The 15,217-nt window shown below is 38.4% G+C and overlaps 2 protein-coding genes across 3 annotated transcripts in view; both read right to left on the minus strand.

The window, feature by feature from the left end:
• The window catches only part of LOC133845021 (fibrinogen-like protein 1), a 199,035-nt gene that overhangs the window by 151,157 nt on the left and 32,661 nt on the right, over positions 1–15,217 (minus strand). The gene's annotated exons all lie outside the window — the stretch shown is intronic.
• On the minus strand, positions 5,471–12,201 carry LOC133841467 (GATA zinc finger domain-containing protein 7). 2 transcript variants are annotated; one of them, XM_062273980.1, is made up of 4 exons: positions 11,825–12,201; positions 9,443–10,287; positions 7,442–7,513; positions 5,471–6,463 (listed from the first exon to the last, which is right to left on the minus strand). In XM_062273980.1, exons 2-4 carry the CDS (start codon positions 10,262–10,264, stop codon positions 5,540–5,542), a joined length of 1,818 nt encoding a protein of 605 aa, XP_062129964.1. In that variant the 5' UTR covers positions 10,265–10,287; positions 11,825–12,201; the 3' UTR covers positions 5,471–5,539. The 2 variants fall into 2 exon arrangements, with proteins under 2 accessions (XP_062129964.1, XP_062129963.1); XM_062273979.1 differs by having other exon boundaries at positions 9,443–10,405; positions 11,825–12,199.

The following is a 15,217-nucleotide window of genomic DNA, read 5'->3' on the forward strand; positions in this document are numbered from 1 at the left end:
TGCAAAATCCTACGGCGGAGGCTGGTGGTATGGTGGCTATAATTTCGATGATTGTCGTACTTTGTATTTGAAATGGTAATATACATCATACATTATTTGAATACAATTTCTTTTCAGTAATTTTAGTGCACCTAAACCATTTTACAACGTCAATAGTGTCAATAGAGCGTCAATAGTGAAAGGTAAAATGCTGAACAAGTGAAACTTTTTTAAAATTGTTTATTTGTATTTGTTTATTTTTAATCATATCTAAATTAATTGAATGAATGAAATTCTTCTTTACATATATGTTCTATATATAATTTATAAACAAGAAAGAAAGCTACGGTCGAGTATCCATTTTGAATAAAAGCATACATTTAAAATATACTATAGAGTGCAAAATATACGAGTAACTAAGACAGTAGTATTAACGGACGAACTGACATAGACTGTCTGGGGTCGGAGATTCCTCCTTCCGGTTGTTACATACACTTCCTGGAGGTATAGAGTTCATACTATATGTTAAGCAAAGGTATAAAATTCAAAGTATTAAAATTAAGGTATAGTCATTGACTAAAGGGAATATAGTGTTGATTAACGCCTGAACGTTCCCCGAATAAGTTGCTTCCCTCTCCCATCCTCACTCTCAAGTGAAGGCAACTTTCAATTTAAGTTGCAGCAAAGTTGGCTCCGGCTTTGACTCTAGTTGTGTCCCATTAGGGCAACAAATTAGTTGTAAGTTCGCTGGCCAACATTGCAACATGCGGCTTGCATTGGAACTGGGAGGAACTTGCCACATAATTTACGAGGCAGCAATCGCAGACGAGTATCGTAATAGCTGGTAACAGCATTTGTGCATTTGCTTTTGCCATAAATCATATTGGAAATGCAAGTTCTACGTATCAGCAATCTCTCTCTTTCGCTCTCTCTCTCTCTCTCTCTCTCTCTCTCTCTCTCCCTCCCTCTATTGCTTTCTCTTTCAGATACATTTACTGACAAGTTGCCCTTCGCACTTGAAACAACTTTGTTGAGCTCGACTACGACGCAATTTCTTGGCTCACATTTTGTATTATTATTGCTAGTGTTGGGAAAGTCGTTCAACTAATTGATTTACAACACTTTCCGAACCTTGCCCAATACCAGCTGACAATTGCGGAACATTCTACAGCCGAATACTTATCAAGTATAGGGTATAATGCTCAGATAATGTCATTTTCACGCTGCTCAAAGCACTCAGGGCTTATTGATATGTTCATAAAACTTGGAACCGACGCTATATATCTATATCTATATCTATATCTATATCTATATCTATATCTATATCTATATCTATATCTATATCTATATCTATATCTATATCTATATCTATATCTATATCTATATCTATATCTATATCTATATCTATATCTATATCTATATCTATATCTATATCTATATCTATATCTATATCTATATCTATATCTATATCTATATCTATATCTATATCTATATCTATATCTATATCTATATCTATATCTATATCTATATCTATATCTATATCTATATCTATATCTATATCTATATCTATATCTATATCTATATCTATATCTATATCTATATCTATATCTATATCTATATCTATATCTATATCTATATCTATATCTATATCTATATCTATATCTATATCTATATCTATATCTATATCTATATCTATATCTATATCTATATCTATATCTATATCTATATCTATATCTATATCTATATCTATATCTATATCTATATCTATATCTATATCTATATCTATATCTATATCTATATCTATATCTATATCTATATCTATATCTATATCTATATCTATATCTATCATATATTCATATATATGTATATACATATGCAGGGTATCAAATCTACCACTCTGCTCGCTCTTCAGGAAGTTATTGGAGGTGTTAGCTGTGACTTGCTCAATATGTGATTGTGTGACACTCGCTTTGAAACTGGGACCATACATACATATATACATACATATATTTATACATAATGTACTCAGCTATCTCTGCATTGTATGAACACACATACAATATATATATACATATGTATATGTATATACACGCTTGCTAGCCTGCTTATCAGCAGTGATGTGGAGCTGTGGAGTGTCGGGCTCCCTGGGGCCGCATTGGGGTGCCGCGAACTGTTTGCGAAAATAATTTATGGCAAACTGTTGATTGTTGACATGGGGGCCCCTGAGCTCAAGTTAAAGCCGCTCAGACTCTGAGTTTATGTGTACGTGTGTGTGTGTGTGTGTGTTTGTGTAGAATTTATCATTAGTTTTATATTTGTTGCTGCTTCGCTTAACGAAACGAAACGAAACGAAATGCGACGAGCAAAACAAAAGCGCCAACAGCAACAGCAACAGAAAAAGCAACAAAGCAGCTCCAAAACACGACAGCTGCCCGGCCTGGTTGATGGTCGATGTTTTCAAGAAAACATTACGTCATTTTGCAATATGCCCCCAATATATCGCTCACCCCTCCCTCGCCAACTCCTAGCTAACGTCTGGCAGACGATCGGAGCACGTTGCGTCGCTTTGTTTCCTAGAAAAACGCCACAAATTCTGCGAACTGTCGAGTCTCGCAAAACAAAGCAATCATCATGCTTGTATCGCGTCTAGTGTGTAGAATGTAATGAATGTAGTACACTCCCATATATAATTGTGAATGTGTCTGATAGTCGTCGCAAGGCAAAAGGCAATTGAAGAAAGCAACAGCGAGTACGAGATACAATATGTACAATACAATTACCAGCTAATTATGCGATCTTTAAGTTAAATTTAGAAAACAATTTTATCGATTGATGCCATGCCTATGATCATAAAGTTAGAACGCTCTATATGTACTTTTATTATATAGAAGTGTGTTTGCACATCTCTTTATGATACTTAAATTGCGCATACGCCACGTTGTGCAGCCGCAATGAAAGTGAAACACAATCGGATTTAAATGGAAATTTGCAGAAATAAACCGATTCAAAACAGTCTAATTGAATTTATTGCGGCCTTGAGCTAAATACATAAACAAATACATATGTGTGTGTGTGTGTGTGTTCATTCAATATTGCTTATCAACAGACATTTACTTTGAGCTGTTATCAATGCGCACATAACAAATAGAGAAATGCTCACTTGACTTCGAGCTTATTATACCCAGTCCCAAATTCACATTGAAATGATATACTTAATGCAAGTTATTATTTATCCATTAAGAGAAATTCATAAAATTATTTACGATTGTTTTTCTTAATTTTTTGTTTTGTTTTTTGGTTTTGTTACTTATTTTTATTTTTATTTTTATTTTAGTGTATTGTTTTTTATTTCAGTTGTCTTCGTTACAGTTGAGAGCATTTTTGATTTATGATCAAAAACAAGCAGCAATTGTTTCGTTTTCGTTCGCAAGACCAACAACGAACTCCATTGTGTTGACTGCCCCAGAACGTCGAGAACCGCGAAGTCATAACACTACACGAGTGTGTCGAGTAATCGCATTAGAAATGCGCAATAGGCTGAGCTTTCAAAACGATTCGTTTCGATTCGATTCGATAAGTAAACAACTCGAAGAAATCATCAAGAACCAAGCACACATAATGCTGATTGAAATCGTCAAGGAAAATACAAGTCCAGAGACGATTGAATACTCTACGAATTTTAAATTAGCAAGTGTTACTTTGTGTCATATTAGTAATTAATAACAATAAAAATATATATAAATATATATATAATAATAATTAATATTTTATAGTTTGAAATTTTAGAATGTTTCTTACTTGCAGTTTGAGGAATATCTCATAATGTATATCCACCAAAGTATAATAAAAATAAATAAAAACGAGTAAGAAAGCTACAGTCGAGTAAGCTCGACTGTGAGATACCCGCTACCCATTTTTAATAAAGGCAAAAAGTACGGTATTTTATACTAAAAACATACCACAAAAATACTAAAACATATCAAAAGCTTTATTTGGTCTATTAGTTTAGTAGTACATTCAAAAGTTATCATAGAATATTCAAATATACCAGATTGTCAGCCAAAACAACTAAGACAGTCGAGAGTGCTCGACTGTAAGATACTTGCTACTCATTTTTAATGAAATCAAAACAGTATTATTATTTTATGTATTATTTATGTGTTCTTGTTCCTTTATTACTAAAATATACCAAATTAAAATACCGCAAAAATACTAAAACATTTCAAAGGATATACTAAGACAACTAATACCCGTAGTAAGGACGCGTTTTTGTCTATACAAAAGTATTTCCTAAAAATAACTCATACAAGCCTGTAGTATATTGTATATACTATATTGACTGTAGCAAGTATGTACTGTCAACAAGTAGACAAGTACTGTCAACAAAAATTATAGCTCTATCTCTTACAGTCTCTGAGATCTGGGTGTTCATACAGACGGACAGACAGACGGACGGAGATGGCTACATCGTCTCGGCTGTTGACGTTGATCAAGAATATATATACTTTATGGGGTCGGAGATGCATCTGCCTTTTACATACATTTCCTGCAGCTACAAATAGAATATATAATATAATAATAAAACAGTCGTTATACGTATCATTTTCAAAATGAAATAATTCAACAGTGTTCTTTTTATTAGTTAACTTTAGATCAATTCAAATTAGTTTCAGTAACAAAATTGGTAATAGATACTTATGAAATAATTATTACAAAGTGGTTTTGTTTCGCTTCCTCCATTCTACATACATATGTACAGAGCGCTTTAAGTTGGATGCATATGCATAGTATAAGTTTTAGCATTTCGCATATGATCCGATCCGTAAGAGAATTAATTGACTTAATAATTATGTACATTAATATTGTGGCTACAGTTTTTCGTTGCTGATTCAACGTGGATTCTACTACGACTATATATTGAAAATATATGTATTTATGTAAGGGTATGTGTACATACATATGTATGTGTATTGATTGATTCATTAATGCATAAGATAACAACGCTTAAATGACTACGAAAAATAAAGGCACCTGAGTTCAAAAAGTGTTATTGCCAAAATTAAATTGTAAATAAACGTAAAAAATAAAACAAAACTAAAAACTGAAAACTGAACTGAAAAAATTCTTGTATATAATAATATATAGTACAAATGTATATATATGTTATGTATATATGGTAATATTTAATTCATTTAATGGTATGTTGACATTTTGCTGTTCTTCGTGGGTTGCTGACTGATTTTCACTGATATCATTCACAATTGTTGTTGATATGTTCTCCTCTCCTCACTACGTATGCTTAATTTGTATGTTTAGTGTATAAAGTACTTAAATGGTCTTTGTCCCTGAATGAAATGCGCTTGGCTAAATCCCCCTTATCCCCCTTATCCACAATTAACTCGCTCGCTCTCTGATTTTGCTGACTAGTGCGTTCTCTGGATTGGATACCCCTCATTTGTTTTTTTCTTTCTTTATCATAATATTGTTTTGCTTTGTTTTGTTTTCTTCTTCTTTTTTTTTGTTAACTACAAGCCGCTTACTAGATATCGATAACTATCGACTATTGCATCTTGTAGAGCTGCGGCGGCTCCTTGGAGGCTGGCATGCCCTGATCATATTTGCCCAGCTCTGCTTCGTAGAGCAGATTATTGATCAGATGCTTGACCACAATCTTTGACTTTGATGTCTTTAGCTTACGTATGGTGATGGCCACATATTCCCCAAACACTCCATACTCATCCACATGATTGCTGCTGATGTTGTTGCTGCTGTTGTTGTTGTTGTTGGCGTTGGTGCTGAGCTTGAGGCTTGAGGATATGCCGCTGCTGCTGCTACTGCTGTTGCTGGTTGTTGCTGCTGTCGCTGTTGTCAGCTCCAAGGATGTGGACGAATTACGATTGTTATTATTGTTGCTATTGCTGCTGCTGCTGTGGTTATTGTTGTTGCTGTTGTTGTTGGCCTCAGTTGGCGAGGAAGAGAGATCACGATCACGATCACGTTTTTGTGCCATGTTATTGGAATGTTGTTGCTGCTGCTGCTGCTGTTGCTGCTGATGATGATGGTGATGGAAGTGCTGCTGTGAATGCCCATTGCCATTGTGGCTGCTGTGGCTGAGATTGTGGCTGTGGCTAAAGTGTTGTTGCAGTGCATGAAATGCTATCTGACTGTGGTTCAACTGTAGCTGCTGCTGTTGCGACGACAGCGACTGCGACTGCGACTGCATCGATGATGATTTGATTGGCGTCAGTGTTAGAGCCCCAACCACGCCCCCAACGATGCCAACGCCCACACCGGCTGGCCCAGCTGCAGCAGCAGCAGCATCTCCCACTCCACAATCACTGCCACCATCATCATTGTCATCCATCGGATTCTGCGCCTTGCGCTTCCGAGGATTGTATGTCAGATCCGTGGGCTTGAAGTAACTCAGCGATAGCGGTGTGCTCGTCTGACGATCGAGCAGTCCCAGCTCGCTTTCGTGCTCGATCTGAGAAGAGGGCGATAAGAAAATATACATTTATCTTAAGAGGGGTTGTACTCTATATATACACTACAACTAGCACTGCTACTTCTAAGTTCACAGCTGTATGTAGCTACTAAAGTGCATAAGAAAAATAAATATTCTTATGCAATTATATAAAATACTTATTTTTGAAAGGATAGTAACCACTTCCAATAACAAAACATTGTCCAAATTAAAATGTCATTTCAAACCTCTATATATAATATAAATAGAAAAATTAAATCTCTTCTGATAATGAAAGTTAAAATAATGCACGCTCTGAATGTGCCTAATCTTTCAGGAATACACTTGTATAACAAATTGGATTTTAAGGAATATAAAGTGTTCCTTTTTCTTTATTTTTATCAAAACTAAAACGTAAACAACGTACTGTATTTAAGCAGCATATCATTCAAAAGAAATAAATTACAAAAAAACACTTGTTTACAAGTTATTTAAGGAAGTCTTTCTATATATAAAGTACACAGTATGTAAGCTATTAAATTGTCTAAACATAAAGGAATGTTTAGTATGCACTTCCTACGCTTTATCCCTAATTTGTGTAAATTAAAAAACAATTTTCGAATTATATATGTGTATCTTGAAGCAAAAATATTTTCTAAATAATATAATCTTTGAAAAATTTAAGGTTTTTAAAGCAAAGCATTTTCAATTATGATATTTCAAATATCACATATCTAAGCATCTTAAAAAAAATCTTGAAACAGTATTTTTTAAAGGTTAAAAATTATGTACAGTTTGTGTCTCTTTTAAAAAAATATACATTTATACATATTTTTTTTACGAGTCTTATGCATAATGAAATTTCCGAATAAAGCTTATACCCTACTCAAAACTAATTTGCGTATAGAGTATTAGGTGAAGAATCGGTGAAGTCAATCAAAAGGCAATTAGTAATCGTGTTGGGGTTAACTATAGTTCGCACTTGTATATTATACTTACAATTTCAGTTTTCACATCTTCGGCGCTAATATTGCAATAATTCTCGCCGTCCAAATCGGAAGAGGAACGTGTCTATAAAAGATAGAGAGAGACAGAGAGAGAGAGGCGATAGAAAATAAAACGTTAAGAATCAGCAAAGCAAAAAAAGAATAACTACAACAATTATGGCAATGCGAAGAATTTGTCAGACAAATAATAATAACAACAAAGCAGAGTGAAAAACAAATTAGAATAGTAATAAAAAATAAATAAATAAATGTGAGCCACAGACTCACTTACACACACACACACACACACACAAGCACACGGCGACGAGCGACGATTAAATTAGTTGTTTGGTTCGACGATAGAGAGAGGGGCGGCGGGTGAAGAGATAGGGGGAACGCAACGAAGTCAACATTGAAGTGGACCAACGAGTGGCCAGAGACAAGCAAACGAAGTGGACGGACAAGGCGAAGCAAACGAACGAACTAAAAAAAGAGAGACGCAAAAAAAAAAACAGCAAAAACAAAAATAAAGCAAAGTAAGAAAAGCTAGAGTTCACACAATGTCCGACTCGGAGATACCCGCTACGTATTTTTTTGTTAAATGATTCCACAACAATTAAGTGTAAAGCTTTATATTTCTTATTTGCAAAACAACTAGAATATGTTTTTGGGGAAATTAACAAATATAATTTGATTTTGTTAGCCCCTAGTGGTGCGTAATTATATAATTTGTCATCTCAAGTCTCCGAGATCAACATACTACCTCATATTAATAGTTTTTTTTTTATTCTTTTATTTTATATTAAAATCCAAAATGAAACGCATGAGTGAAGAAATTAAAATAAATCTAAAATTAGCAAACACATATTTCTATTCCCCGTGTGTTCCACAAAACAGATATACCTCTTTAAGTTTTCGGCTAACGGGTATGGAGAAAGAGAGGAAAAAAAACAAACCGCAGCACAACAGCAACTTACTACAAATGTAGTATGTATATTGAAGCTGTTGCTGCTTAGGCGGGTCCATTGCCAAAGGGGAGACGAGGGCTGCGGGAGTGGTGGGTGTGTGTGAAGCAGCAGGGCAGGGCAGGGCGGGGCGGGTGGCGGAGGTCGGCGCCAAACGTGTAGCTGACGATTTCTACGGCTGATGCAACACACACATATGGTAGCAACAACAGCCAACAGCAGCAGCAGCAGCGCGAATCAAAGCCAGTTGACACACACGTACACACACACAACACGCACACAAATACACACAGACTTGCACAACAATATAGCAAACGCTTATCAAGCGCATGCGACGCAATAGCAGCAGAGCGACACAGACATACATACATAGCACAGTGACTACAAATTGTTCATAATTTGAGCGGCATGCATAAGCAATGTTAATAGCTCGATATCGATATCGATAACAGCGATAACAGACGATAGCAACTAACTAACAACGTTAAGCAGCCAGGCAGTTAATTCGACACACATACATACACATCACACATACTGTAACAAATACAAGCTCATGCCCCACTGTGCGCCACGAACCGCTAGACACAGACAGACAGAGCAAAGCTAGCAGCGTCGGCGCGTGTGCTGCTGCTGCTGCTGCCGCAAAACAAGTCAAACCACTCACGCATACAAAAGCACAAACGCAAACACACACACGGACAAAGAGTAGTATGCAAAGCAAAAGCTTTACCGGAACGACAACAACAAGCAAAACACAAGAATACTGCAGTTGGGTCTATGCGGTAAGCAAATACTCTGCATAACAATACTATGTATTAAAGAGCATCCAAAATGTATATAAACATACACACATATGCATATATGTATATATATGTGCATGTATGTATGTACACACAAGTACAACTATGTAACCGTAATGCACATGCACATGTCTCATGCTGTTTCACTTGCGCGCATATGCTCAACCGAGCTTTGCAGTGTGACCCATAAGAAATGAAAAGAAAAAATATGCACAACAGAAAAAGTAATAGGCAAAAATAGGCGCTTACCACGGCTGCTGAGACTGATGCAGTTGCTGCTGCGTCCGCTGCTGCTGCTGCAGTCGCGTCGCTGCCAACGCCCGCACATCCATTTGAGTTAGCTTCGGAGGTCGCTGCATCGTTGTTGGTATCCAGCAGCAAATGATGATCCCGTTCCCTGATATTCGCTGCCGCAGCGGCTGCCACAGCTGCGACGGCAGCAGCGACGCGAGCAGCGAACTCTTCGCTTTGCTGCTGCTGCTGCTGCTGTTGCTGCTGCTCAACAACCTGTTGCTGTTTGCCAGCAGCTGTCAGCTGTTCCAAATCTAGGCTATGCATTAGGGCTAGTTTATCAGCCGCTTCCGAATCAACAGCAACCGGCTCAACGACAGCAGCAGCATCCAAGACAGCGACGTTGCTGTCGACGTCGACGTCACCATCCAAGATGAAACGTATCGCTTCATAGGCAAACCACATGGGCTGATAATGCACACCACGATTGCGTCCATTGAGCACCTTGCCATGCTCGCGATGAAATGATGAGCGCAGCGATTTAATTTTCGAACGTATCGAACGTATTTCGGTGCCATATTTCTCACTCAGCAGCTTAAGCGCCTCGTATTTTGTTTGTTTGATGTGATAGCCTTTTGTGTTGGGGTCCCAAAGGACGCGCTGACGTCGATAGTCCTCGATGAATCCCAATATTGTGGCGCGCGACCATTCGATGCGATCGCCAGGTGCTGACGGTGACGGTGGCAGCGCTGCGACAGCGCCAGCAGCGTCCGTAATCAAAACGATGGCATTGGAGTTGGCGTCAAGTTTGTACTGCGCTGCGGCGCCGCTGCTGGACATTGTGTGTGTGGTGAAAGTTGTTGCTGGGGGAAGCAAGGAAGTTGCTGAATTCCTTCTGTCTGTCTCTCTCTCTCTCTCTCGCTTTTATGTGTGTGGTGGGGTTGTTTTTTTGGGGGGTTGTAAAGTGCGCGCGCGCGCAAGCTGCGTTTGTGTGTGAGAGAGAGAGGAAGAGAGTGTAGTGTGTGTGTGTGTGTGTGTTTGATAGAGAGAGGAAGGTAGGTAGCAAAAGAAGGTAAACGCAACGCAACGCGACGTTCACAAAAAAAAACGCGTCCACAACACGTTGCTTTTGACTTTCGACTGAGGCGGCGGCGGCGCGCCGCGGCTAGCGGTTGTGTGGCAGAGGAAGCGTAGCAGCAGCAGCAACAGTAACGGCAGCAGCAGCGGCAAGTGTGGCGGCGGCGGCGGCCAAACGGCAGCTCAGCTGCACTTTGTGCGAGAGAGAGCGCGCAAGTGAGCGTTGCACAGTGGTGCAAATGGCACAAGAAATGCAAACTGCATTTGCCAAAAATATTTCAACAGCTTCACTGCGTTGAAACTGTTCTAAACTTATCGATAGACATCGACAGTCAAGCAAATGTAATTGCTCCTTTTACAATTACACTGTGAGTGGTTGCATTTGAATGAAAATTACAAATTATTAAGTTTTGTTGAATTCTTTGAATGCAAATTATAAGTTCAAACTATATATGTTAAAAGCGGTTTGCTGATGCTTAAGCACAATAGAATATGCATTTAAATGCAATCATAAAACTTTTATGCTATGGCAAATTTATGAAACTATTTAGGCGCGAATCATAAAACAAGTTGTTTAAAAATTTTGTCAATGAAATCAAATTTCTTCTTGCTAGTACACATTAATATTTGTGATTTTAAGCAAATATATATTTGTGCCTTTGGATGCAATTAAATTTTGATTGCTTATCATTTAAGCTGAATAGTTTCAGAATTTAAGTGCAACTTAGTTTTCAAAACTTAAAGAATTTGGATGGCTTAGTAAATTTTGTGAAATTATTGTTTCTCTTGCTTATTGATAAGCAATGATTGTGGCTCGCCAATTGATCGCTTACCACGTGTGATCAGTGTTCAGCTTTTGACAGTTGCTTGTACCACGGTGCGACCGACGTCGCTTCGTCCAAAATCAACGCAAAGGTGTGCGAGACTCTGTGCTTTGCTGTTCACTTGTTTGTATTGGTGTGTGTGTGTGTGTGCACACTGGCTGGCGACCGCGAATATGTATGCGTGTATTAGTGTGTCTCGCTGTGTGTGTGAGTAATGTGTTTGTGTTCGCTGGTTGCTGGTTGCAGCGGCACGCGGGGGCTTTTTTTTTTTTTTTTTTTGCGCTCACTCGACAACTCAACAACGTAGCTGTTGTTGTCGTTGTTGTTGCTGCTGCTGCTGCTGCGCTGCCGGAGACCTGTTGGTTGCTTGCTTGATAATGCGACGCTTTTGTTGTTGCTGCTGCTGCTGCTGCTGTTGCTGCTGAGTGTTTTGGGTTTTCTATTTGTTGCTGCTATCAGCTGTTTTATTGCATGTTGTTGTTGTTGCCGCAATACATACGTGCGACGTGACGTGACGGTGTTGTTGTTGCTGCTGCTGCTGCTGTTGCCACTCGAAACGTTGACGTTACGATCCCCCGACACACGTTCGTCGTTGTTGTTGTTGTTTTCGCCGCTTCGTCGTTCGTCGTCGGTCGTTCGCTGTTGAAATCACGATTTGTACTAATTTCACATATTTAAACTGTGTGTGGCATGCGCGCTGCTCCAAACGGGCCAGTTGCTGTTGCCGCCGTTGTTGTTGTTGTTGTTGTTATTGTTGCCGCTGCTGTTGTTTGTTGGCCGTAAGTTCGTCACTTGGCACGCCCCCGGCCCCCGCCTTGCGAAACATGAAGCAACCTTGCTGCTGCTGCTGCTGCCGTTTACGTCTCTCCAAAAGCATTACAGCTTTGCCATAAGCTTTGGCAAAAGCTTAGAACGAGAATCAATCGCACACACACACAAGCACACCGTACACACTCAAACTCTCTCTCATATCATTTGCATCATGCGTCTTTTTGAGCACTCTCTTCTTATTTCTAAGCTGCCATTTTAGTTCTTCATTTTCCTCTCCGCCTCACTTTTTTTTTCTATTTTATTGCAATGCAATTTTCATTTTGCATTTAGTAAGGGCATCAAAAATTCGGCGCGTTAAACACAAATTCACTTTCTCGTTTTTCTTTTCATTTTGTGTTTTGTTCAATTTTGCTCGTGTGGCGATCGTTGCTGCCTGCTGGTGCTGCTGTTGTTGCTGCTGTTGCTGTCGCTACCGTCAACGGCAACACGTTGCACAGTGGGCCGGGGCGTGCGACTTCTGCGCATGTGAAGAACGTTGCCAAGTGCCAAGAAAAAATAACTTGCTATTCGTGTAGCAAAGTGGCGGCCATGACGCGCTGGATCGACAAAGCCAGAGGCGTGTGCTCGTTAACATACGCATACATATGATTAACCTTACGTACATACATATGTATGTACATATGTACATACATACATATAATTTTCATGTCTTTCACGTCAGAGAAATCATTAAATGTGAATGACAAAAATTATCTTAAATATCTGATGATATTATAATTTCATATGTACATATTTTCTTAACTCAATAGAACTTGAATCCCGTTTTGAAGTATTATTTTCTTCAATTTATTTTATAATGTATGATTGCTCTAATACTTAATACCTATCGATTTATTATTTAATTAATTAATTTAATTTATATCTTTCATATATTTATATTTTCTTATATAGACTATGAATTAATTATTATATATTATTTTAATACAAATTCCAAGCTAAGAAATTATTCATTAACTATCATTAACTCAAAACCAAAAACTTGTGATTATTAATTGAATTCCAAGTGCGAAAAAATACGTTAATTAAGAAAAGTTAATTTTATCAAAAGTCTAGCTTCAAAAATGCTACCTAGTTCCACTGTGCAACGGCAGCCACAGCTGTAAATATTGTTGCCGTCGTTGAGAAGTTGTTATCGTTGTCGCTGTTGCCGCCGCCGCTGCCGCTGCCGACGTCGCCACGAAGCAAAATAACAAAAACAAAATTCACAAAAAGCTTCATAACAGCGGTAACGAATTTTGCGAATCAGCAGAAACGCAAAAAGAATCAAAACGGAATTGCATTTCACGGCAAATTTGGTTGTTTTTGTTAATCAAGGGGCGGATTTTATGTTAGGTTAGTCGATTGCTGTGCCTGTGTAAGTATTGTGGGAGCGAGAGAGAAGTGCATGGACGACGACGACACGACGTATCTGTCGCTCACGTAGGCAGTTTTGTTTTTGCATTTTACGTTGACAACTTTGTCGATGATCGACATTGAGGGGAGCTCTCTTGCTCCCGCTCTCTCTCTCTCTCTCTCACACAAACTACTTTGCATTCACGCATATACATATGTATGTAATACATACATGTATGTACATATGTCCATGCATATGCAAGTCGTCAGCACGTGCAGGTTTAATTTTTGCCCAAAAAATTGGTGGTGTAAGGCGAATTTACATACTCACACACAATCACTTTGACTGTTTGCATTAGTATTGCATTTTGCTTTGCAAATGCTCTCACCAAATGAGCTCTCTCTCTCTCTCTCTATCACTTTATGGCGCCCTCACTGTCAGCTCGAGTTTGAGCATTACGGAAGCTTTTGGCGTTTGCTTCTGCTTCTTGCTTTAACTGCTCATTATCAAGCGCAGTTGTGGCAACGTCATGTCATGTTTGCCGCACCTACGATAACGGCATTAACTCTGACTCTCTTGACTTTCAGCCCCATCCGCACGCCCCGCGCTTCATTTCTTTATTGTGTGCCTGTAGCAACAATTCCAGTGAAAGCAACCAAAAATGCTGGGACTGCAGCACAAAGCGCACCAGCAAAAATTGAATCCAAAATTGGCTGTGACTGCGTCAGGCGCTAACGTTAGCGTCGACGTCGCAGTCGCTGCCACCGTTAACGTAACGACGCGTTGTGTCGCAAAGCTTTGCATTCAATTTTCGTTTTAAGTTGACAAATTGACGTTCAAAGTTGTTTGCGCAGCATTTCAGTTACAGTTTTCAGTTTTTGCCTGTTGCCTTTTCACCACTCCTCTCCCGCCCCCATACCATGCCATTATTTCCCCATAACGTTGCCTTCGTCAGTTCTGTTTCCTTATTATTTCTATTTGATTTTTTTCAAGTTTCGTTGCCTTACGTGTGCCGCTGTATATGTATGGCTGTGTGTGTGTATTCAAATTATAGTGAGCAACAGTTGTTAGTAAATTACTGAAATGTTTTAATATCCATTTTACTATACTCCACATTAAAGTGAATTTTGTTATTACAAAAAAGAACAAAATAATAATAATAACAAAAAACAAAAATTGTTTTTCAGTTCGTTCGATTTTAATGTGAATGTAGTGTGTACATACTTTCGTGAAGCACTGTGCCTAATAGAATGAGCTGCTGTTGTCATTGCTGTTGTTCCTGTTGTTGTTGCTGGTTGTCATTGCCAACAAAATTGCATTGAGCTGTCACATTAGAGAAGCAACTCGATATGCCAGTTTCTTCCCCGTCTCACTCTCTCTCACTCCACTCATTTCACAGCATTGCTGGCGCTTTGCTTGCACTTTACTTAGCTCTCTTCTTGTCATGCTCTTTACGTGCTATTCGCAGTTGAACAGCTTTTATCAATCATCTTAGAGGAGCTGTTGTTGTTGTATTGTGTTGTATTGTTGTTTGTTGTAGCATCCACTTTAGTTCAAATTGTTGTTGGCAGTCTCTATGGAATATGTAGTTTATTTAATATCCTAGTACCATTGAAGAGGTTTTCTAAAAAGCTGTAATTTGTGTATCGCGTTGAAGGAGTTAATTCCGAATAAAAATATATATTCTTGGTTCTTTGAGATTGAAAGAGGTTGACATAACAAGTTAAG

Source organism: Drosophila sulfurigaster, chromosome 3 (genome assembly GCF_023558435.1).
Source record: "Drosophila sulfurigaster albostrigata strain 15112-1811.04 chromosome 3, ASM2355843v2, whole genome shotgun sequence".
NCBI lineage: Eukaryota > Metazoa > Arthropoda > Insecta > Diptera > Drosophilidae > Drosophila > Drosophila sulfurigaster.